This window comes from Hemiscyllium ocellatum, chromosome 25 (genome assembly GCF_020745735.1).
Source record: "Hemiscyllium ocellatum isolate sHemOce1 chromosome 25, sHemOce1.pat.X.cur, whole genome shotgun sequence".
Classification (NCBI taxonomy): domain Eukaryota; kingdom Metazoa; phylum Chordata; class Chondrichthyes; order Orectolobiformes; family Hemiscylliidae; genus Hemiscyllium; species Hemiscyllium ocellatum.
In genome coordinates this window covers 22587598-22614482 of record NC_083425.1, presented here as the reverse complement: position 1 = coordinate 22614482, position 26885 = coordinate 22587598, and the positions used below count along the sequence as shown (strand labels likewise).

General features: G+C 39.7%; 1 protein-coding gene across 1 annotated transcript in view; it reads left to right on the top strand.

The window, feature by feature from the left end:
• The first annotated feature begins 1809 nt into the window (after window positions 1-1809).
• Window positions 1810-26885, top strand: part of fscn2b (fascin actin-bundling protein 2b, retinal) — a 44221-nt gene continuing 19145 nt past the window's right edge. The window contains exon 1 of the mRNA XM_060844510.1: window positions 1810-3261. Coding sequence (XP_060700493.1) covers window positions 2439-3261 — 823 coding nt within the window. The 5' untranslated portion in view covers window positions 1810-2438. The remainder of the gene's footprint in view (window positions 3262-26885) is intronic.

The window sequence follows — 26885 nt, the reverse complement described above, 5'->3', positions numbered from 1 at the left end:
AAATGCTCCACAGTTTTAAACTGGGCTGGATCCTCATTAATGGCCAGTCTGTTGTCTCATTGTTGCATCATCAGGAAATCCTTCTTGTTGCTGAATGCACGTTCAGCTGTGTAAAGTTAAGAAAGAACTTGAGTACACAGTTTGAAACTGACACCACTCCAGTCAAATCAGTATTATACACTGACTGACATCACATTCTGCCTCCTCTGCACGCTTACATTGTAGACTCCTAGTGCTGACAGGATTGTCCCTACCCAAAATGGCATTCAACTCAGCCTGCATCAGAAATGGACATACATAACAGGATTACCATTTTGAATGTGTTTAAAAGTACAGGTACGATATACAAAATCAAAATTTATAGCAATGGAAGTTCCATGGATTAAGACCCAAAAGTAAATGTAATGAAAAATTAAAGACTGCATTTTAAAGAAGGAACTTGTCAAAATTTTACCACAGTCCTCTGAAGGGTGTGTTCAGTTTAGAATGAGAGAGCTACCATACTTAGACAGCAGTAACTGTTGAATATTGCCAGATAGGTGGAACATCATTTTCGCTCCACACTACCTCCATCACCACAAAAATGGAGTATCTTCTTTATTATGAAGTGCCTCAACCATAGCCAGGTTGCGAACTGAGAAAATGCATCTTTATAAAACCTGCACACCTGCATTAGTTATAAGAGAGGTTAGAACTTGGAACTACAGATATGGAAAATGAACATTTTACTATTGATGTCTCAAGATTGGGAGACAAATAAATTGAAAATCTGCAGATTGATGTCTGTCAGTGATAGTCAGCATGTGTTGGGGCTGTTTGTGACTAATGCAATAAAGAATCTTCCTCTCCCTTTCTAAGCTTTGGAATAGACTTGTATTTCTCCATTACTGTCTATCATTTGTGTATCTCTTTAAAATGTCAGTCTTCCCTTTGTTTCCAAATCAATAGGTGATCCCGCAAGGCTGTTCAATGTTGCATGTTCATGATCTAAGAATGACAGTAGAATGACTCCATCACAATGAAACTGAAAGAAAATTAAATTGTAACTCAAAATATCACCATGCTTATGACCAGAAGCTTGAACAAAAATAGTTACCACTTATAGTGAATATTATGAATTTATGCAGAATCCACCCTTGATTCCCACTATTCTTGGAACTTAAACAATAAAACTTTTGTTTGGAGCTGAAATTTTCTTCAGTGTTTGTTAATAGTTTGAAGCTGAGAAGAGAAATTGATATGTGTATTGCATTCATAACTTGCCATAAAAATGCAGTTGATTTTGTGCCAGAGTTTGCTTGTGTCTGTCAGCCTTTGTTCACAGGAAAATTTTGAAGTCTCTCAGTATACTTTGATGTGCATGTAAATTAGAATTTCAGACATGAGCTAGGAACAGTAGTGATACACAGGGCATATTCTGCCATGTTCTTGAATTGACTCCTGATTATACACCTATGAGTTAATGTTCCACTTTTTTTTGTAATGTATCTTTTTTACCAGGGAAATGCACAACTAAAGGTAGAATTAGTGCAGCTGGAGTAAGATATTTTGGAATAAGAAAGGATCAAAGGATTAAAGACGAGAAATAGAGGCCCTGGGATAATGGTAAATAGGATTAAACTGTAAAACGCGAGAAGGCTGCAGGTGACAGGGGGAGAGGAATCAGAGAACAGAGTAATTTTACACTCCCGCAAAAAGAAAGAGGACACCTCAACAACCCGCTTACACGGAAGGCTATCACATGTCATCTGGTTTTTCGCCTGAAATACCGCACGAGAATTCAGAGCGACAGGTAGGTGGTGAGCTAAGCAGATCGATGTATCTGAGAGACTGGGCACGCTGGTGTACAAAAGTGAACTGAAAAAGAATTATAGAAGGAAGGATATTACAACCGATTAACTACGTTTGAAGAAACGTGTCCACTGGAACGCGAAGGAAGGAAAAGAAACACACAAAAGGACCACTGTTCCACATAAAAACCCCTTTGTTGTGCTGGCAAGCTCTGCTATTAATTACAAAGCATTGGCAGTTTATTAAAATCTGAGAGCCTATAATCCACAGCATGAACGATTAGAGCAGCCTGCAGCATCTGGGACAAGTACAAAAAAAAGTGGACAAGTACAAAAAAAAAGCCAATCTGAAGTACGAAGTCTTCAGAACATGACAATTATTTTCTGACGTACCTCTGGATGATTGCAATTAAAAGATTTACCAAAGCATTGTGGAGGTAAGTGAAGAGGTTTGGGAACTGGGACATTGAAGCTGACGTCAGTGTCTGCTTCTCGTGGATTTAGGTGTTTTAGATATTTGGTCCACTTCAAATCTGTCAGGAGCAGATCTAAACAAAAGTGCCTCTATTGCTTCCAGTTCAGAGTTATTGCAAAAATAAACATTCGGAAGTTTCACAGTGAGAAGGAAATCAACCTGAAAGAACAAAAATGCCCACAAACGGTACCCACCAAGCTTTACGGATCCAGTTTGGCTTAATCAATTGTAGCAATAAGTACCTTACAGCAGAGGCATTTGGTTTCAAAGTCAATGCATCTGGTGTCAGTCTGAAGAAGAAGCAAATCTGGATGCTGGAACAGGATGAAGGGAACAACTCAGTGGTCTTTTTCAAGAGCCACCTTGGGCGGTACCTGTTGGCTAATAAGGATGGCAATGTGTCATGTGAGGCAGAGAAACCGGACACTGACTGCAGATTCACCGTTATTGCACATGCCGATGGCAGATGGACTCTGCAGTCTGAACCTCACAAACGGTACTTTGGTGGATCTGAAGACCATCTCTCATGCTTTGCACAGACTATTACTGAGTCTGAGCTTTGGTCCATCCACCTCGCCAGCCACCCTCAAGCCAACCTTCTAAGTGTCAGTCGCAAAAGATACGCCCATCTGTCAGCCCGAGAAGATGAGCTGTCAGCTGACAGTGTCATTCCTTGGGGCGTGGATGCTCTCATCACCTTGATTTACCAAGAGAAGAAGTACAGCATCCAAACCTGTGACAATAGGTTTCTCAGAAATGATGGAAAGCTGATTAAGAAACGTGATCAGGGCACTGGCTACACTTTGGAATTTAAAGCTGGGAAGATCGCCTTCAAAGATCATGAAGGAAAATACTTGAGTGCAATGGGACCAACTGGTATGCTAAGATCCGGACGAAATTCCAAGCCTGGTAAAGATGACCTCTTTGATTTGGAGCAGAGTCATCCTCAAGTGATCTTACGAGCTTCAAATGGCCGCCTGGTGTCCATCAGACAAGGTGAGGAGCTTGGGCAGAGTGGTAATGTCCCTGAGGAGGCTATGGTTCAAATCCCATCTGCTTCAGAGGTGTGTAATAGCATCTCTGAACAGGTTGACTAGAAAATATCTCAACTGCAGCTAAAATCATTAAATTTTAGATTGCATGTTTAGAAGGGAATATTATTCTTCTTATGAATTTATTTGTGAAAGTTAGTACTTAATCAATCATTGCAGTATATAAGGAGAAATGGGAGATGTTGAAATGTTTCTAATAACGCCCTAGGAAATGGAGTCTTTTAATTCCAATTAAATATTTTGAAAAGTAATGCAACCTATTTGTCAAGTTAAATGTTGTAGACTTATACAGGCAAACAAAAAAAACAATTTTGGAATGCACTCTGTTTCTAGAAATCCATGCTTAAAATTTACTCTTTTACATGATGCAGTAGGTTCTACTTTTTCTTCTTGATTTACTGGAGCTAACCTTTGTTAGAAGCTTTAAAGAAGGTCTCTGAAGTCTGGTAGACCATTAACTGGTCTCAGGAATTTTCTTCACTATGCTATTCTGAATAGATTCTGTATGTTGTAGAGGTTCTGATAAGGCGTATTCCAATGACAATAAACATTTAACAGAGTCATGTATTGTCACATTTAGGCTTGCCTGGATTAGAGTGGTACTGGAAAAGCACAGCAGGTCAGGCAGTATCCGAGGAGCAGGCAAAAGCCCTTCTTCAGGAAAGAGGCTTGCAGCCATTGACTGGAATGTGAAATTGCACATTTTCTGGCAGTGAATTAATTCTCACTTTTTAAACAAATTTTGTAAACCTTGATCTATTCATTAAAAATATGTTGGACACAATGGTAAAACTTGCATGATAGCATAGTTGGGATGCCTGAATACTGTTGAATCTTGACTGATGAATGCCCAATCCTCCAAGTGTGCAGCAGCCAGTATGTACTCCATTTCTAATACTCATATACAATAAATAGTAACCAAGGCAAGGTTTTGGAGGAAGACTACTCTGTCTGGAGGTAGGCCACAGCATCAACAATTCCACAGATATCAATTGTTTAATGAGATTAACATTGTATGAAATTTAAACAAGGCTTATGCAGCATAAATAGCATTTCACTGAAAATCGACTTCAGCAATTCAAACAGCTCTTTCCCTACATGTAGTTTCCCCTTCTAAAGCAACTTTATCATGACAAAATTTGTGGTTGAAAATATAAAGGAGCAGTTTCTGTCTTTGATTCCATTTAATTACATGGTCTCAGTAGGAGGACTCTTTATTAATTTCGTTCTGGCTATACCAGCACCATTAGTAAGCCACTGAGAACTTTCTCCAAGAAGAGATATCAGAAAGTGCAATAGATTGACCGGACAAATTGACTTTGCTGGAGATCTCTTGGAAGTATCACTATGGCAAAATCTGATCTTCTCTTCAGACCACAATCCTATCAAGGTCCCCTAGGTGGACCCTCTACTCCTGTTAAAATGATAGGTACACCTGTTTTATGAAGTGTATCCTATTAAACCCATGATAGATTGTTCTGATAGATGGCAAACTGGTAATCCCTGCTGTTGGTCTCTCCTGACCTCTATTATACCAATGAGCTTGTTTATTGGTCAGGGGGGCCTCACATGTTCCAAAATATCCTATAATTACTGTGCAGGGCCTTCAGCCCTCTATATCTGGGCATCAGCCAAATTTTCAATGCTCTCTTCACATTCTTGACCAATTTTTATCATCTTTAGGTAGTGGAATTCAATTCAATTTAGCTCATGCAAGCAGGGATGGATTTAATTCAGGAATGAACATTATAGTATTTGTGACACACCTTGTTATTACATTATTTGAAACTCTGGGCTGAATCTTATGATTTTTTGGCAAAGAGAAAATTGCATTGAGTTTTTTGGATGATTGTTCACTGTGAGGCCTAATTAGTTTGCTCATCATATCTTACCAAACATACCTTATTAATTACTTACCCTGCCTCTATAGCATCCCTCATGTCTGATTCCAGCCCCATCCTAACACCTGCCGATCCCAGAACAACCTGCCATTGCACAGGTATCCCAGAATTAACTGGTGTTCCTTAAGCCCATGCCATCCATAAAAGCCAGTGCACCAGACAAGCACTGTCTTTCAGAGTTCCTGACATTTGACCCAGACATGGCAGACTTGGAGAAATCAGTGTTCCAACGTGCTGGCAGGGATCTGGAGGTCCTACTGGATAGGATGATGCAGAAACAGGATTTACATGGAAACAGAGAAGATAAGGAGCAAAAATAGGCCATTCAACCCCTCGACCCTGCTCCCCATTCAATATGATCATAGCTGATCATCAGGAGCTCAATATCCTAACTCGTGCCCCAATGTCCTGAGATCCCTTGAGCCACAAGAGGAATATTTAACTCCTTTTTGAAACACAATGTTTAGGCCTCAACCTTAGTGGTAGTGAATTCCAGACTCACCACTCCCTGGGTGAGGAAATGTTTTCTCACCTCAGTCCTAGATGATTTGCCCCTTATACTTAAACAATGACTCCTGGTTCTGGAGACCCCCAACATCCTTCCTGCATCTAACCTGTCTAGTCATTGACTCATACAATTGGCCATTATGTCTAGCCAACCAACAAACACAAAACTGTACTAATTTACCTGCACTTGGTTCATAGCTACTATGCCCTGTTATTTTAAGTGCTTATCCAGATGCTTTTTAAACATTGTGAGAGTACCTCCCTCCACCATGCTCTCAGGCAGCAGATTGCACATTTCAACCACCCTCTAATCCTATTTGAATTTTATAGGTTTCTAGTCCTTCATCTTTCAAAACTCCATTGTATATAAAGATAACTGACTCGATCTCTCCTCATACAGCAATCCCTCCACCCTAGGAATCAATTTAGCAAACTCTCCTTAAAACAGGAGACTAAAACATTCCAGGTATGGCCTCATCAATGCCCTGTATCAAGACTGCAACACATCCTTGTTCCTGTATCAGAATCCTTTCCCTTCATTTCTGGAATGAAGTGCTTATGCCCAAAACATCGATTTGGATGCTGCCTGACCTGCTGTGCTTTTCCAGCACCACACTCTCGACTCTGATATCCAGCATCTGCAGTCCTCACTTTCTCCCCATTACCAATGTCATAGTCACTGGTCTATAATTCTTTGCTTTCTCTCAATCTCTCTTTTTAAATAATGGGATTACAGTAACTGCCCTCCAACCTGTATGAACTGTTCCAAAATTTAAAGAATCTTGGAAGGTGACCACCAATGCATCCAATATTCATAGGACTACTTCCTTAAGTACACTTAAGGACTTTTCTCTTCATCCAGGACCAGCAGTGAAGAACACAACTCAGAACATGCCAGCCCAGTCCAATACACACTTAAACTGGATGGCAGGCTACCCGACATGTGGCCCCTCGTCCCTTTTAGAACATAGAATATAGAACAGTATAGCACAGGAACAGGCTGGTCAGTGTGCCATGACTGTGCTGACCATAATGCCATTCTAATCTAATCCCATCAGCCTGCCCACACTCCATGTCCTCCTGTCCTTTTGGTTATGTTTCTGTCTAAATGCCTCTTAAGCTTTATGATCGTATCTGTTTCTACCACCTTCCCTGACAGCGCATTCGAGGGACCTACTGCTTTCTGTGTCAAAAAACTTTCCTCACACATCTCCTTTAAGCATTGCTCGTCTCGCCTTAAACGTATGTCCTCTAGTATTTGACATTTCCACCCTGGGAAAAAGACTCTGACTATCCACGCTATCCATGCCTCACATAATTTTATATCTTTCTATCAGGACCTCCCTCAGCCTCTGATGCTCTGCCAAAAACAATCCAAGTTTGCCCAACCTCTCTTACAGCTAATAAATCCTGATCACCACGTCAAGATTTCTTGACATCTAGCTTGTTTGACTTAAGTTTAAGTTAAGAAGCTGATTATTAACTAGGCATGTTTCTGCCATTAACAAGGCATTTAGAGTCATAGAGTCATAGAGATGTACAGCATGGAAACAGACCCTTCGGTCCAACCTGTCCATGCCGACCAGATCTCCCACCCCAATCTTAGTTGCACCTGCCATCACCCAGCCCATAAACCTCTAAACCCTTCCTATTCATGTACCCATCCAAATGCCTTTTAAATGTTGCAATTGTACTAGCCTCCACCACTTCCTCTGGCAACTCATTCCATACACGTACCACCCTCTGCGTGAAAAAGTTGCCACTTAGGTCTCTTTGATGTCTTTCCCCTCTCACCCTAAATCTATGCAATCTAGTTCTGGATTCCCCCACTCCAGGGAAAAGACTTTGTCTATTTATCCTATCCATGCCCTTCATGTTTTTTTATAAACCTCTATAGGTCACCCCTCAGCCTCCAATGGTCCAGGGAAAACAACCCCACCCTATTCAAACTCTCCCAAGAGCTCAATTTCTCCAACTTTGGCAACATCCTTGTAAATCTTTTCAAGTTTCAGAACATCTTCTGATAGGAGGGAGACTAGAATTGCACGCAATATTCCAAACGTGGCCTAACCAATGTCCTGTACATCCGCAACATGACCTCCCAACTCCTGCACTCAATACGCTGACCAATAATGGAAAGCATACCAAACGCCTTCTTCACTATCCTTCCTACCTGTGACTCTATTTTCAAGGAGCTATGAACCTGCCCTCCAAGGTCTCTTTGTTCAGCAATATTCCCTAGAACCTTACCATTAAATGGATATGTCCTGCTAAGATTTGCTTTCCCAAAAAGCAGTACATCCCATTTATCTAAATTAAATTCCATCTGCTGTCCTCAGCCCATTGGTCCATCTGATCAAGATCCCATTGTAATCTGAGGTAATCTTCTTCGCTGTCCACTACACCTCCAATTTTGGTGTCATCTACAAACTTACTAACTATATCTCCTATACTCACACCCAAATCATTTATTTTAATGATGAAACGCAGTGAAGCCAGCACCAATCCTTATGGTACATTACTGGTCACAGGCCTTCAGTCTGAAAAACAACCCTCCACCACCACCCTCTGTCTTCTACCTTTCAGCCGGTTCTGTATCCAAATGGCTTGTTCTCCCTGTGTCCATGAGATCTAACCTTGCTAACCAGTCTCCCATGGGAACCTTGTTGTACGCCTTCCTGAAGTCTATATAGATCATGTTCACTGCTCTACCGTCATCAATCCTCCTTGTTACTTCATCAAAAAACTCAATCAAGTTTGCGAGACATGACTTCCCATGCATAAAGCCATGCTGACTATCCATAATCAGTCCTGCCTTTCCGAATACATGTTCATCCTGTCTCTCAGGACTCCCTCCAACAACTTGCCTACCACCGACATCAGGCTCACTGGTCTATTGTTCCCTGGCTTGTCCTTACCACCTTTCTTAAATAGTGGTACCTTATTAACCAACCTCAAGTCATCCGGCACCTCACCTGTGACTGTCAATGATACAAATGTCTTAACAAGTGGTTCAACAATCACTTCCCTACCTTCCCAAAGAGTTCTAGGGTAGACCTGATCAGGTCTTGGGGATTTATCCACTTTTGTGTTTCAAGACATCCAGCACTTAGTCCTCTGTAATATGGACATATTTCAAGATGTCACCAACTATTTCTCTACATTCTATACCTTCCATGTCTTTTTCTCAGCAAACGCTGATGCAAAATATTCATTTAGTATCTCCCCCATTTCCTGCGGCTCCACACAGAGGCTGCCTTGCTGATATTTGAGGGCCCCTTTTCTCTCCCTAGTTACCCTTTTATCCTTAATGTAAGAACCTTTGGATTCTCCTTAACTCTATTTGCCAAAGCTATCTCATGTCCCCTTTTTGCTCTCCTGATATCTCTCTTAAGTATACTCCTACTGCCTTTATACTCTTCGAAGGATTCACTCGATCTATCCTGTCTATACCTGACATATGCTTCCTTCTTTTTCTTAACCAAACCCTCAGTTTCTTTTGTCGTCCAGCATTCCCTATACCTACCAGCCTTTCTTTCACCCTGACAGGAATATACTTTCTCTGGACTCTCGTTGTCTCATTTCTGAAGGCTTCCCATTCTCCAGCCATCCCTTTACCTGCGAACATCTACCCACAATCAGCTTTTGAAAGTTCTTGCCTAATACCATCAAAATTAGCCTTTCTCCAATTTAGAACTTCAACTCTTAAATCTGGTCTATTTTTTTCCACCAATATATTTGAACTAATAGAATTATGGTCGCTGGCCCCAAAGTGCTCCCCACTGACACCTCAGTCACCTGCCCTGATTTATTTCCAAAGAGTAGGTCAAGTTTTGCACCTTTTCTTATAGGTACATCCACGTACTGAATCATAAACTTTTCTTGTACACACTTAACAAATTCCTCTCCATCTAAACCCTTAACACTATGGCAGTCCCAGTGTATATTTGGAAAGTTAAAATCCCCTGCCACAACCACCCTATTATTCTTACAGATAAATGAAATCTCGGTACAAATTTATTTCTCAATTTCCCTCTGACTGTTAGGGGGTCTATAATACAATCCCAATAAGGTGATCATCCCTATCTTATTTCTCAGTTCCACCCAAAAACCTTCCCTGGATGTATTTCTGGGAATATCCTCCCTGAATACGGCTGTAATCCTGTCCCTTATCAAAAACACTACATCCCCTCCTGTCTTGCCTCCCTTTCTGTCCTTCCTGTAGCATTTGTATCCTGGAATATTAAGCTGCCAGTCCTATCCATCCCTGAGCCATGCTTCTGTAATTGCTAAGATATCCCAGTCCCATGTTCCTACCCATGCCCTGAGTTCATCTGCCTTCCCTGTTAGGCTTCTTGCATTGAAATAAATGCAGTTTAATTTATTAGTCCTACCTTGTTTTCTGCTTTGTCCCTGCCTGCCCTGACTGTTTGACTCACTTCTTTTATAAACTGTACCAGTCTCAGACCGATCTCTTTCCTCACTATCTCCCTGGGTCCAAACCCCACCCCCAAACCTTGCTAGTTTAAATCCTCCTGAGCTGCTTTAGCTAATCTCCCTGCCAATATATTAGTCCTCTTCCAATTCAGGTACAATCCATCTTTCTTGTCCAGGTCAGTTCTACCCCAAAAGAGATTCCAATGATCCAAAAATGTGAATCCTTCTCCCATACACCAGCTCCTCAGCCACGCATTCATCTGCTCTATCCTCCTATTCCTACTCTCATTAGCTCATAGCACCAGGGTTAATCCGGATATTACTACTCTCAAGGACTTCCTTTTTAAATTCCTGCCTAACTCTCTATGTTCTCCCTTCAGAATCTCATCCTTTTCCTTTCCTATGTTGTTGGTTCCAATGTGTACAATGACCTCCTGCTAGGCCATCTCCCTCTTGATGAACATTCTGCACCCTCTCTGAGACATCCTTGGTCCTGGCACCAGGGAGGCAAAACACCATTCTGATTTTTCGCTGCGGGCCATCGAAACGTCTGTCAGTGCCTCAGATTCGAGAGTCCTCTAACACAATTGATGTATTGATTCACTTCCGGTCCCAGGCCTTTTACTCCATCTTGGTGGGTGGCACGGTGGCACAGTGGTTAGCACTGCTGTCTCACAGCGCCTGAGACCCGGGTTCAATTCCCGACTCAGGCGACTGACTGGAGTTTGCACGTTCTCCCCGTGTCTGCGTGGGTTTCCTCCGGGTGCTCCGGTTCCCTCCCACAGTCCAAAGATGTGCGGGTCAGGTGAATTGGCCATGCTAAATTGCCTGTAGTGTTAGGTAAGGGGTAAATGTAGGGGTATGGGTGGGTTGCGCTTCGGCGGGTCGGTGTGGACTTGTTGGGCCGAAGGGCCTGTTTCCACACTGTAAGTAATCTAATCTATGGTAGATCTTAGTGACTTCTCAGTGCAAATATGACTGACACTAATACAACAATCTGGCTTTCATTTCTCATAGCTTTGACTTGCATAGCTATGACTTCTGGACAGAGGGAAATGGGTCTGGGTGGGTTACTCTTCAAAGTGTCGGTGTGGACTTGATGGGACGAAGTGCCTGTTTCCACACGGTTGGGAATCTAATCTGGTTATAGAGGAACTACCTGCTCCCAGGTTAAGCACTTCCACCCAGAGAATAAAGCTCCTCTACTCCAAATCAACAATGTGCCCAATCCAAGTGCAAAAGAGTACCCCTACAACACTAGAATCTTCCAGTCTTCCTCATACTAGAGAGCAAGCATTTAGGGGAAGAATGGGACATTCAAAAGAAATGTGAGAGGCAATTTTATTTAAATAGAGAATGATAGGTGCCGAGAATGTGCTGCTCGAGGTGGTAGTGGAGGCAGATACGATTAGGGGTGTTTAAGGGACTTTTAGATAAGAACATGAATAAGCAAGGAATGGAGGGCTGTGGACCCTGGGTCAGCAGAAGGGATCAGTTTAACTTGGTGTCATTTTTGGAACAACATCACGGGATGAAGGGCCTGTTCTTGTACTGTACTATTCTAAACTCAACGTTCGAAGCAATGTTGCCAATCAATGCCACATTAGGGGCGAGTCAGTGCTATCAGCTCATGACTTGTAGATTTGTTGACCAAGGCTGCCCAAATCATTTGATACAGTTCTACAGAATGCACAATCATAATAGGTTTTCAGTTAAATTGAAGTAAGATTGTAAAACATTTTCTAAAAATGATTAGTAATATCTTCTCCAGTTATTTTTGCATCATTATGCAGGGAATTTTTATCAACTGAAATATGAAAAACTGTTGCAACTGCAAGGGACATTTTGGACATTTTCGAGGTTGCTAACATGAAGAAAACAGCAGCTTTCAGTTTAAAGGGACAGACAGCATTTTACAGGAATAATCCATACTTTAATTACTGAAGAGGCTTCATATTTAGTCACTGATCCATTACAAAGGGGTTTTCCATACACCATAAATGTAGAAGTCAACTAGGTCATGTCGATATTTTTCCCTTTTTTAATCCCTCGCCTGCAGCCATCTACACCTGTTCACATCTTGTAGTTAAAATCCTCCCAGAGCATCAAAGCAATTGTAATGGTTGAATCAGCAATGGCAGACACAAAGGTTCTACTCTCAGTGATTCTACATCAGAAGGAAATTTCTGTCAGGCTTTTCACTGCTGTGTGGAATTTGGAGTTGAAACCAATTGTTGGAGACAAGAAGGGGAGCTTTACTGTGGATCAAAAGAATAAAAGTTAACCTGGGAGTATTTGCTGTTCGTATTGGTTTCCAACAGTACAAAGTTTTATGGTCCAAACAGTGACAACCCTGTCATCTGGTTTGATATGTTTTTCAAGTTATTTCCACCCAGGAAGTGAAATGAATACACAGACTTTCTAATTTTAATGACAAACTCATTTAACTAACTAATTGCACTTCATACTGGAAATTGTCCTGAGACTTTAATCATAATCAAGCCTAATGCTGCCTCAATTTTATATTGACATATGTGTATTTTGCAACAGGGATCACAGCAGAGGGAGGCTAGGTGTAACTTTCATATTGTCAGTTTACTGGAATCATCCCACACAGTAAACCTGCTTTCTGTATGCTTCCTTCAGTACATTGTAGAAGCAAGAGAGGACGTAATTGTCTCCATGTGGGCGGTACTTTTCTAAGCATTGGTAGATTATTCCAGAGAGCAGATCTGTGGCGTTGAGAGCAACAAACGTATTAATGATAAATTCTCCACAATATTTAGAACAGGGTTAACCTGTTGATCTTGCAATTGAGATGTATGGAGCTTGGCCTCAATGAAAAAGACTAGCAAAATAGTATTCGAGGAGAAAGTGAGGTCTGCAGATGCTGGAGATCAGAGCTGAAAATGTGTTGCTGGAAAAGCGCAGCAGGTCAGGCAGCATCCAAGGAACAGGAAATTGGACGTTTCGGGCATCATTCCTGATGAAGGGCTTATGCCCAAAACGTCGAACTTCCTGTTCCTTGGATGCTGCCTGACCTGCTGCGCTTTTCCAGCAACACATTTTCAGCTAGCAAAATAGTATTGTTTGAAATTTGAAATAAAACTAAATTGGAAGAGAGCTAGCCATTGAACACAGATTACCTGGTGCTTCTGTGATTTTTTTCAACTCTAATATTACAGCCTATTTTTAAAATTGATAAATAGAATTGGGAATTTATAATGGGACAGTCACTTTTGACCATCTAAAGTCCCTGAGAAGAAGTCAGAACTTTCCATTTTAAATCATTTTCTTAATCTAATATGCCTCAGTGCCTTTTGATGTGGAGATCTGGCACCATTTAAGATTTTCTGTGATTTTTCATCAATGTAAGGTAAATTAGAACACTAGCAATGAATGCATCCATCCTAGGTTGTTTTATGACTTTGAAAAATGTGTCAACTCTGGAACAAACGAATTACAAAAATCCATTGCCATTTATCTCACCAATGCCTCCAAATGTAGAATTTGACTTTCTTGTAGATCAGACATTCTACCCTCTATTTAAAGAAATATAGCATCCACAGCAACTTGAAGTGTCAGCCAATGGTTAGGAAAGCTTAAATTTTGCCTGCAAGGAAAATCTATCCTTTCATTATTACATTCACCCATTCATTATCATATCTAATGTTTCTCATTTGCAATTTTATATTGTTACTGGCCTAAGAAAGAAGCCATACTTACATAGAACCTCATCAAAGACCTCACATCTCAAACTACAAATATAATAAATTACTTTGCTGTACAGTTGGTCTTAAGATGTAATAGCTGTGGACAGAAAGTTGCCAAAAGCAGCAATAAAGTGAAAGAGCAATTCATTTGTCTTTAATAATGTTATTTGAGGAAAGAATGTTGAGTGAGATATCAGAAAAGCTGATTTTAAATAATATCATTACATCACAGTTCATCGAGAAAGTGACACCTCAAGCAATGCAACACTGCAGTTCTGCATTAAGATGTTGACCTAAATTATGCTGTGGATGTCCTAGCATTAATATGGTGGCCAAATAGTCAATTTTCTGTGTTGTATCATTCTATGAGTGAAGCTTGAAGCCATGACTTCCTAATTAGGGTTGCAAGTGTCACACTCTGCACAAATTGATACTTCTAGTGTAATATTAGTAGATGGTTCCACGATAAAGGAGATCAAAATAAGCTCTGTGGGCGGCACGGTGGCACAGTGGTTAGCACTGCTGCCTCACAGCGCCTGAGACCCGGGTTCAATTCCTGACTCAGGCGACTGACTGTGTGGAGTTTGTGCGTTCTCCCCGTGTCTGTGTGGGTTTCCTTTGGGTGCTCCGGTTTCCTCCCACAGTCCAAAGATGTGCGGGTCAGGTGAATTGGCCATGCTAAATTGCCCGTAGTGTTAGGTAAGGGGTAATATGTAGGGGTATGGGTGGGTTGCGCTTTGGCAGGTCGGTGTGGACTTGTTGGGCCGAAGGGCCTGTTTCCACACTGTAAGTAATCTAATCTAAACAAGCTATACATTTAAGGAGAAATGAGCTAATTGATTCGAAAGGCAGAGACTGGGAAAATTGGATCAGGCTGGTGCTTCCTAAGTGCCTCTTTGGTCCTCTTAACGAAAGATTAGGAACCCTACCTCACATAGTGACCAACTGAGAGATCCGATGGGCAACTTACTTTGGTAGAAGATTCTATTTTTTACCCAGTCTGTTCAGGCAGTCTGTGGGTCACATGATTTTCTGATTTCTGCTCCCCTCCCCACCACCACCACCACCACCAAAAATCACAACCTATTTGGAGCCATTGGGAGGCTGGTCAGCAGAATTACAAATGTTAAATTACCTTGGAGCTCATTTCTGCATCAGGAGTGAGCATTAACTCAAGCTTTGTTTCAGGATTCCATTTCAAATTTGTCACTCTAGTTTTGCACTCGTAAAAATGTTTAATTAGAATTTGCTATCTTCATCTAATTCTCTTTACTTTTCTCTTTGTCAAGCAGTACCTTGTCAATGGGTTTTATGAAGGTCTGTGTGGACTGTATCCACTGCATGTCCCATTTTCCACACTTGTTACCTCCTCCAATTACACAGGTTTGCCAAGCACAATCATCCTTTTTGAAATACATGCTGGCCATATCAAATTAGTTTCTCTAGTTCATGTAGATACATTTTAATTTTACCTTTTATTTAAAACTCTACAAGTTTCTCTACCACAGATGTTAAATTAATCAGTCTATGATTAGTTCTACCTTAAAATTTATAAAATGTTGGCTGCACTCTGTTTCCTCTGCAATAGAGGCATCACTAAATAGAGATGTGAAATATAATTTTAGGCCTTTCTAATTGACTCACTCATTTCCCTTCAGAATTCTATCATGCTTCCCTTTCGGCCAAAGCACTGCCTTCCCTTAGAATGACTATCATCTATTCATCAGAGAATCTACCAGCCCATTTTCAACCACTTTAGAACTCACTTCCTCCACAATAACCATTAGCAAATTCTAATGTAATCATTAAACTCAATCATCTCCCATGTTACTTTTCATAATTCTCTCTTTAATACTATTCTTATAAAACACCACTTTTTTGTAAAAATAATACTTATTTCCTTTCAAACATTCTTATCCTACTAATGTTCCCTTTTTCTCACTTTTCTCAATTTAAAAAACAATTATTGCTATTGTGCATATAGACCTCGTAGGTCATCTTCAATTTTAAATGGTTTCTAATCTTATTTTTCATCCATGGTATTGTGAATGACTAACAGTTTCCATAATTTTTAGTGGTATGTATTAACTCATGGCTTCCCATTGTTGTTCGACAGATATGTGTGCTAATCTCACTAACCCTATTTTGGCTAGCTCACTCCTCACCTTTTTAAAATCTGTGCTAATGCTGACCTTTTCCTTTCTAAGTAAAATCTTACATTGTGTAAACTTAAGATCACTATTCTCAAGGTGCTCAACCCTATTCAGCTTAACTCACTAACCTGTTTCATTGTATTTTCTGAATTGTTGTTACTATACACCTCTGGAGCAAGCAGGATTGGAACTGAGGCCTCCTGGTTCAAAGTGGAGCACCACAAGAGCACTCAACTAAATCTGCTTCATTACTCACTAGATATCTAACCATAGTTGTGCCCTTGTAGACCTATGAACATGACTTACCAGCAAGACCAATTTTGTACAATATATACCAGGTGTTGAGTTGTGACAGATTCACCCTTAATATATTATTTCACAAATATATCTGCTTGCAAGTTTGTAGAACTAATGTTAGGAATAAGTAGTGCAAAAAGGGATAGTTCGTTGTTTAAAATTATGTTGCATCATCTTGACAAATGGTATTTTAAGATTAACAAAATAAGTCCAATGTTTTTTTTCCAAAAATTAAACAAAGTCAGAAAATGCTGAAATGCACAATAGATCTGACAGCATCTTTAAAGAGAAACAACTGACAAAGCCTGATCAAAGGTTTTTCACACAAAATATGAAGATGTCTTTTCTCCTAACATGCTGTCTGAACTGTGGTGGCTTTCAAGCACATTATTTTAAATCAAATGAGATCTCGATGTTCTTTTCCACCTTTGTTCATGTAGGCCTTTATAAAATCTTCTCCACCTGTCTCTTCATGCCAGTAGACTTGTTAACAATGCGATTTGAGTTTTAATTATTTACTGAAATATGGAGGACAGGCAGTCAGTCCACTTGGCATTTACATACACCTGTAGGAAGACAGAAAGCAGTCCATACTCTCAGCAACATACCCAATTCTTCACAGACCTTCAGCTCACTCTGAAGGGATTTTGTTTGGATACCTTTTCTCCTTGAATCCTTCACTGTTATGCCATAACAGTGGGGCTAATTCATCTCTGCCACCTGCTGATCTGTGATAGTTGTTGAAGATTTAAGAAAAGGGAAATTTGCATGGCCAGAGTGTTTGTTGAATAATAATTTGTTATATTAGAAAAGAAAAATTCTGCTCTATGCCCTATATATTGGGCTGAGCAGCTTTTTAAAAGATGACAACATCTTGTGATCTAAAAGTCAAGAATAATGAGGGGCTGTCAGGGTAGTGGAGTTAAGGCCACAATTAGGTCATCCATGATCTTATTTGAAAGCCTGAGCATGCTCAGTGTGCTGAATAGCCTGCATCTGCTCATATTCCTTATATCCCTTCCTGCTGTGATTCATAGAAATGCTAGACACAAACATTCACTGGCATTTCTTCCACCTAATGTTACAGAGGTGCAAATGACAAGAAATATGGAATGAGTGGGAAGACCATCTCTTGGAAAGCTGTCCACCTCCCCTGTGTGTACCTCCCACAGATCCTAATGTACAGTTACTTTGAGCTTTAGCGAATGCAGCAAATGCTGAAACCATCTAGGAACTCTCACATCATCACAGCATGAGTTGCAACTGCCCTGTCATTATAATGCTTTTACACTGTACAAAATATAAAATTGTACACATATAATGTAGCGTACACAGTAAGTCTAACTATTCATCCCGCTGTGACGCACATTTTCACAAAAAGTGGGAAAGGATTTATCAAATGCTTTCTGTATTTCTCAACTGGTCCCTTCCATCCTTGATTCCTCAGATCAACTTTCCCTAAGGTGCCTCTTGTCTTCATGTTTATTTGGGAAATGCATTGTCATTTGAGGGCCAAAGGAAAAAGTAAATGAGCTATCACAAATCTTCATTCCCAGCGTGGAGTTGTATTGATAGAGTTCAGTGGATCAGGGAATCGAGCCTACAGTACTATGGTCCTGTTTCCCATTTCTTGTGAACGTCATTTTATTTTGTTCATGCTTTTACATCATCTTGCTATTTTGTTTTAAAAGGTTCAAATAATAGTCTAAAACAAGGATAACTCCTGTTGGTTTTGATTTTTATGCTTTTCATACTATTCCTTTGGAGAATACAGTGGGGCCATGGGTAGATTACCAAGCTGATTAAGAGTCTGACAGGCCTTGATGTGAACATTCCTTCCAATGGGACATGCACTGTTGTCTCTCCAATGTGGACTACTTGAGCACAAATCATTCTGGACTTTGGAATTTTCTGGATATTAAAATGACATTAGAATGTCTAAATACAAGTGTAAGAACTTGCAAAGAAAGACATTTACCTGAAACATGATTTGGAGATGTACAACATCTTGTGATCTAAAAGTCAAGAATAATGAGGGGCTGTCAGGGTAGTGGGGTATACAAAGTTAAAAATCACTCAACACCAGGTTATAGTCCAACAGGTTTAATTGGAAGCCCACTAGCTTTCGGAGCAACGCTCCTTCATCAGGTGATAGGGAATGAGCCCTCCACTATCACCTGATGAAGGAGCGTCACTCCGAAAGCTAGTGTGCTTCCAATTAAACCTGTTGGACTACAACCTGGTGTTGTGTGATTTTTACCTGAAACATGTAACAGTGATAAAACACCATTTATCTAAAAACTGCATTACTCGTGTTTCTTCTCCCAAGGAACTATATTAAATGATGCTGTGAGTTGCTTGGCTTTGTTCAAAACATTAGAGCTTAAAAAAACACTGATTCTCTGTGCATCAGAACAGAATTCTGGACTGGTGAGGTTGCAGTGAATTGAGAAATGTAAAAGTAAAATCCAAGAGTACTGTTGTGAACATGCAAAAGTTCAATACTTAACCAATACTCAAAATTACACTTTTTCATACATATTAGCATAAAAACAACACTCATTCATTAAATAGTTTAACAGGCCTACAACCAGATTCATAATGAGAAAATTTATATAACTTTGAAAGATTAGAAATCCATTGCATTTTATGCAACAATTACCCCCATTAATGGCTGTAGAATTCTAATTTTTTTTTTCTGTTTCAGTGTATCCAATACAAAGTTGTTATTAGTCCTTACTTCTGGCATTATTCTAACTTAATTTGGTCATAACAGTCCCTCATGAACTTTTCAATATTAGTTTATTTACAAACTAAGTCAGAGATTAGGAGCCATGGTTGAGGCAGAATGGGTTCATTTGTCCCAATGGACACTGGTGGAACAAATTAGTGATTTCTACAGAGACGAGCATTCTGGTTCACGGAAGAAAAATAATAAAAGGAAGACTTACATTTATATAGTACCTTTTACAACTACCAGATGTTGCAATGTTTTTTTCAAAATAATTGAAGAACTGTTCTGAAGTGCAGTCCCTGTTGTAATGTAAGGAATGCAGCAGCTGATTGCAAGTTCCTACAAACAGCAATGTAATAATTACCACTTTTCTTTTTGTATGATGTTATTTCAGAGATAAATTTTGGTCAGGGCTTTGGGAAAACTCCCCTGCTTCGAAATAGAGTTGTCGAATCACTTACATTTACCTGGTGTCTCAGTTTGACTTCTCCTGAAAAGTTAGTACCTCCAACAGTGTAGCACACTTTCTGAATTGCACTAGAATGTCATTCTTGACTTCATTGTTCAAGATCTGAACTGGGATTTAAGCCCATAACTTAATGCTTCATAGAGGGAACAATACCCACTGAGTCACAGTGGATGATGATGAATGCTAAACCATTTTGTGATCACCTACAGTCTTTTGAGAACATGGATTTTTGCAGTCCAATGTCACTGAGTGCTTTTTTTAAGTAAATGGTACTCTGTGTTGCTGATCTTCCACATTCTGTCTGATAGCATTTAGGTCTGTGCCAATTAAATTACAAAAACCGATGATTAAAAGAGAATTGCTCTTTAGAAATTTATAGAATGGTTTGTTTTTGCTCCTTTAAAAACCACTGCTTGACTTTGCAGCACCCTCCTCCTCTTGTCACGCACTGTAATTCATCACACTGCTCCTGGCTAATGCTCGAGCCTTGGTCTGATGTGCAGAGAACAGGTTTGAAGGAAACAATAATATTCACATGTGCTACCGTGTGATAGTTGGAGAGCTTCATCACTTGCTTCTTCTCCATAGGATGGCAATATCTAATCTCCACAGATAATAAAAACAAGTTTAAAATTTCATTTCCTTTACTTTTTGAAGAAAGCAGATAATACAGTACAAATTACTGTCAGTGATGTTCATTGTACAAATGTTCAGTATGCTCATTCAAGCTTGTTCTCTCCAATATTTTAACCTGTTAATGCCCATGTTAGAACACCACAGAGAAAAAAATTGTTTTTAAGTAGATATATAGTAGAGCCTCATGTTGATCTGTAATGTAGTGTGTTAGAATGTGGATTCAATTTTCCTTTAAGAATTGCAAAATTATATCCATAGGATATTGAAGCATGACAAAAACAAATGGCTTTCCCTGTTAATATGATTAAACCCTTCTCAACAAGAATCATCTAACAATTACACTGAGGAAGTATTGTAACACTTGGCTGGAAGAACCTCTGAACAAGAGGAATTTTTTACATCATACACCTCAGAATCTTTGGGGATCTCCGAATGTTGAATTATTTATCAGTATAACTGTTTGATGAAAACCTATTCCCAAAGCTTTCTTATATCCAGAAAATCCTACAGTCACAGGGACTGGACATTTTCATTCACAGATACAGGCCATTCAGCCCCTTAGTCTGATCTGCAATTCAGATAGATCTTGGCTGATTTGTACCTCAATTCCATCTTGTTGCCTTTGCTGCACAGTCTTTGCCTTTTTCTCACAAAACTCTTATCAGTTGTCTTAAACATTACAATTAATCCAGCATCCATAGGTTTTTTTAATGAGAAGTGTTCCATATTTTTACTGCCTGTTGTGAGACATGTGACCTGATTTCCTATCTTTTGCATTGCCTAGCACTAATTTTAGGACCAAGCCCTTTCTTCCTGATTCCCCAGCAAAGGAAATCATTTCTCTGTATTTACTCTTTTCTATCCTTTTATAATTTTAAGCACCTTGATGAGATCATCTTCAATGTTTTTACAATTGTAAAAATGTACAAAATGTAATTGTACAAACTACATTTTTGCAATCTTCCCTCTTAATTTAATCTTTTAAACATTGGCGTAACTGCTAACTTTGCATTATGCCCCCTGTGAAGTTAATATGTATTCCTAAAGATTCAGTGCCAATAATTAAACAGCATAACCCAGTTCAGTATGATTGAAACATCACTTCCTTGAAATAAAGACCTTTTTGATTACCTTTTGGTTTCACTCAAGTGTACACATTGTCACCCAAATTCCTCTGCTCTTGGGCTTCCACCATTGGAAAACTACATCCAATTGTCTTTCTCGGATCAAAGTGAATGACCCTTACACAGAACTGTATCTGGTGTAGTTGTTTTATGTCACTTAATGTATAACCTTTGTAACCTCCAGCATCATCGATACAATGCCTCCTCATCTAGTATCATCTTCAAAATTGAATAAATAACTCTCTATTCCTTCATCTGATTAAGGTATTCATATATGATCAAACTCTGAGGCCCTAATACAGGTCTTAGGAAACACCACTTGTCATTTTACACCAATCAGCATATAATGCTTTTATCCCTACTCCTGTCCCATATCGCTAAACCAATTACAGTCATATCACAAGGTTAACTCTGACTTCACATCGCTAATAATCTCTTAAACAGAATTTTAGCAAATGCCCATTAGAAGCCCATGTAGATGACAAACTGTAGGAGGAAATGGAGCTGACTTTACTGGATTCAAAACAATGTGATGGGCCCCAAACTCAGGACAATTGAACTGAAGTTGAGTCAAGACAATTTTCAAATGCTTCTGGTAGCCACCTAGTCTGTATTTGCAAATGAAGGCCCTAATATCTGCTTTAGTTATCTTCACAGACATTGTACGGGGATGAGCAGATCTGGTAACCAGCCAATTTGTAGGGTTCTTAGCTGACTGCTGTGGACTTGGCAACTCCCAACAACAAAAAGAAGCTTTTTAAAGAAAGATGTTAAAATGAAAACCTCTGTGGAAGGAAAACAACTCTTGCTAGCCTGCACAACACAGATGAACATTCTTGCCACCTAGCCAAGTTACAAATTGTTGATCCAAAGCTGCACACGTAGAATTTGACAATGTGTCAGTTTGGGTGAAACAATACATTACTCTTTTCATTTAGTTTAGTTCTTATCATTAACCACAAGTTACAAAAGTAGCTACAGTATTATGATTTTTGAAACAAAAACAGAAAGCTGTTGTTGAATGGTCAAGGTTATTCTGTTTAAAGGGCTTGGAACTGCAGTTGCAAATTGCTGAATTTGTAAGTTTGAACACAGGCAGATCCGCCAACCACATAGACGATGACTTCTGTCGACACTCAACCAGACTTGCCACCGGAATAAAGCCAGTATTTAGTTCAGGGTGGGAGGAGAAGATGGGGAGCAGATCAAGCTAATCACTGTAGGTAGCTTATGTCCAGCCCTAATTGCTCAGGGATTATTTCCCTGAATCAGAGTACCTTGAACAGCAGTTATATTCTTCATTTTGTTTTACATCAACAAACAAATTTTTCAGCAAGCTACTTGTCATACATGAGTTATGATGCCTTCCTCATCCATTAAAATACACTTAGCACCCCAGTGCTCCCCATTGCCCATACAATCAGCCATCTTCCCTCCCACAAAATCACTACTTGATGACATGCATCTTCGACCTATTCACCTGTAGATTATCAAGTATTTTTCCAGCAAACATTCTTTCATTTGGTGTGCATTGCATTGACTGTAATTTTGGCTGTGTAACATTTATGTTCTATTTTCATTGTAAGTGTTTGCTGGATTTTCCTGAGGTGTGGCATATGGAGAAATTAGTTTTCAGATTAGCTAACCTATGACCATTCAGGAGATTTCCAGTCTAAAAGGCTTTCCAGCAATACGCTGATTTATAGGCCAACTATTTCCATTGCGCCTTCTATTAGAAAGTAGATAATCTATTCCCATGACGAAGATGATTATAATTTTGCACTGCACATCAGATTCTGTCTGAAGGTAATGGGCTTACAAGCATTGGCACGCAATGTAGAATAAATGAGACAACTTCCTGCTCATAGTATTAATGTAAGGATTAACAACCCTCTACCTCATTAACTATTTACATCATCTCTGTTTAACCCTTAAAAGATTGGCCAAAGAGAAAAGACTGTTGTATCTATCAAAACCAACCTTAATCATTGTAATAAATTCAAACATCAGTGGATAAAATACTCTGTTTATTACTCTACACATGCTCAAGGGGTATTTCTGATCATTTAAATGTCAAGCACTTAGTAATTAACTGAAGGCAAATATTTACAAATATACACATTGTTGGAATAATTTACCAAGCAAATTAACAGGGGAAGAAAAAATACTGGATTTACTTATAATTCTGTCAGATCTCAAATTGAGAAAAGAAAGACTTACATGTAATAGTGGCTTTTACAGACAACAAATGACCCAAGGTACCTCACAGTCAATTAGACTATTTTGCAATGTAGTCACTGTTGTAGTGTCATAAAGTGACATCACAAATAGTAATGGGTAAATGATGAGTTAATATTTTTTGTGATGTTGACTGGCCCGGACACCAAAGGTAACTCCTATGCTTTTCTTCAAAACACTGCCACAGAATTTTTTGCATAGACCTGAGAGGACAGATATTTAACATCTCATCCAAATGACAATGCAGCATTCCCTTAGAATTGTACTGGAGAATCAGCCTAGAAAGCTCTGCTAAGATCCTAGAGTTTGTCTTGAACCCATAGCCATCTGACTCAGTTGAAAGAGTGCTGCCTGCTAAGCCACAGTCAACACAAAGAGTGATCAGAAGAAAGTGAGGACTGCAGATGCTAGAGATCAGAGTCAAAAGGTGTGGTGCAGGAAAAGCACAGCAGGTCAAGTAGCATCTGAGGAGGAGGAGAGTCCATGTTTCGGCCTAAGCCCTTCATCAGGAAAGAGTGATCATGTTGAATTTTTCCAAGTTCATTGCCCCTCCAGGGTAAGGTCAGGGTGAGCCTTCTCCACCATCCAGATCCAGATTCTGATCAATCTTCTTGGGCTATGCCTTACTAAAGAGGTAGAGTGAATTCCCAGCAGCATCTCTGCTCAGCATTAGGAGATTGTCACTGAATTGAAGAAAAATGCAATGATCCTGCATCAGGACAGTCTTTGTCATGGCAACAGAATATCTAACATTAAAGAGTGCACAGGTCCTCTGACTTGCTTATTAAAATAAAATAAGTGGCTTGAAACAACACAGTTTTCTTTGTGTCTTACAATCAAATATTGGGGACAATTCTACAAGTCTGCACTGCAGACAGTATGGACTGAGACTGAAGCTGAAAGGTGCAACATAAACAAACAATCGAGTGATCATGTAGAAATCTTGGATTTGCCCAGAACAAAACACACTTGTAAAATTGCCGACAGAAAGTCTCCTTATAATGATCTCAACAACCAGCTGTTAAATATTTTCAGTTAGTCGTGGCCCAACGCTCTTCAGTCAGTGGTTTTACCACTTGTGCTTTATGAATTATGTGATGGAATGATTGGAACAACAACAATTAATCTTCCCCTAGATCCACTATTTATCAGACTGTTTCCTTTCATTGTTTTCCATGGTTCTGTTTCTAACATCTGAGGAAACAGCAAACAAGTTATTAGCAACTATTATAAGCACTGGCCTACTATTCCCACCATACTGTGCTTTAAACGGCATTTTACTAAAAATATGACACAATGCAATATACTATATATTTTTTTCAATGATTTTGAACAGTAAGTCACTGAAACTCTGTCTAAATTTGTTCTCCACTCAGGTAGAAATAACATCAGAATGCAATGATTCTTTTTTGATTTACACACCGAATTTAGTTTCCTTTTACTCAACCACCTTCTTAAATACACAACAAATAATGTTTTCTCTATTGCAATTATGTTGGGACAGGGTGGTCCAGCAATGGCTGTGAACAGGACTGCAGATACTTCCACTGACAATAAGTACCCCTCAGGGCCATGGACCAAGTGCTGGTAATTTAGGATTAGGTTGATGATCTAGTGTTTCTAACATATCGGTGTAGACCTGATGGGCCAAAGAGCCTCTTCTACACTGTATGATTGGCTAAAAAGATCTATAATTTAAGGCAAAGTGCAAAAAGAGAGTTTTCCCATTGAATTGGGCAGAAAAAAATGTTCATAAGACCTTGCACTGAAATATGCAGTGGCAATGGTTGGAGTTAGAATTTTGCATCATAGATTGCTTTCTGCTCGGAGGTTCATTGATTCAAAAATTGCTTTAGATTTCTACTCCAAATTTCCCTGTTTCTTTCCTGAAGTTCCAAAGGTGTAGGCTCATTGTTACGTTACAGTTCCATAGATAGTGCTAGGCTCCATGTACCCATGCAAAGCATTTCATTTTAAAAATATCTGTGATCATCTACAAATACCCTCACATTTACGTCCAGAAGAGATTGCTGGATGGATTAGGAATCATATGCCTTTCATGTCCTCATGGCATTACAAAGCAGCTCACAATCAATGAAGGGTTCCAGTTTCCTCCCACAGCCCAAAGGTGTGCAGCTTAGGTGGTTTGGCAATGGTTAGTTGCCTATAGTGTTCAGGAATGTGTAGGTTAGGTGGGTGGGAAATGCAGGGATATAGGGTGGGTGTGGGGGTTGGGTTAGTGTGGACTCAATGGGCCAAATGGCCTGCTTCCACACTGCAGCGATTCTATGATACTGTGATTCTATGACTTGTGAAGCATATTAACTGTTGGAATGAATGGGAATATGCCAGTTGTTGTAAACAGAGTTTATTTGATCCTTACTGCCGTAATCACCATGTTTTATGATGAGAGAGGTGTGTGCTTTCTTCCCCTCAGTGTGTGTACCAATTAAATAATTCTAGCAGCAAACTTTTGTCAGTTTTAAGACAAAGTTATTTATTATCACAAACTTATCACCAATCATTCACTTACTCATCTTACACACACTGTCACGCACACAAAATCAGAAAAAAGTGGCAGAGAAAATATAGCTTCACCTTATAGTAATCTCATTCTCTGTCAGGGCAAGCCTGCAGTTTCTTTGTAAAGGTAATATTTTAATATTGAAGTGAAGATCTATTGAAGCAAAGGATTCTCAGTAAGCAATTAGATCTCTTTTACAGGATAAAAACAAGGACTGCAGATGCTGGAAATCAAGGTCTAGATTAGAGTGGTGCTGGAAAAGCACAGCAGGTCAGGCAGCATCTAAGGAGCAGGAAAATCAACATTTCGGGCAAAAGCCCTTCATCAGGAATAGAGGCAGGGTGCCTGCAGAGTGGAGAGATAAATGAGAGGGGCGTGGGGGTGGGGAGTAAGTAGCATAGAGTACAATGGGTGAATGGGGATGGGGATGGAGGTGATAGGTCAGAGAGGAGGGTGGGGGAAGGTAACAAAGAGTACAATGGGTGAATGGGGGTGGGGATGAAGGTGATAAGTCAGAGAGGAGGGTGAAGTGGATAGGTGGAAAGGAAGATAGGCAGGTAGGACAGGTCATGAGGGCGGTGCTGAGCTGCAGCCAGGTTTACAAGCGAGCTGGGACCGGTTAAAGGGAAGTACTTCTCTGTGTTAGGATCTCCCACTTTCAATGTTTAACTGTTTAAGAAGTCTCACTTCCAAATACAATATTTCCTGTTGTTAGAGAGTGAGAGTGGAGTCAGTTCAGTTTTAATGTATATGCATTTTATGGAGACAACAGGCCATTTAAATCATCAACTGCCTCTACTGAAATGGAATTTTGACTGTGTAGTGTGTGCAACCT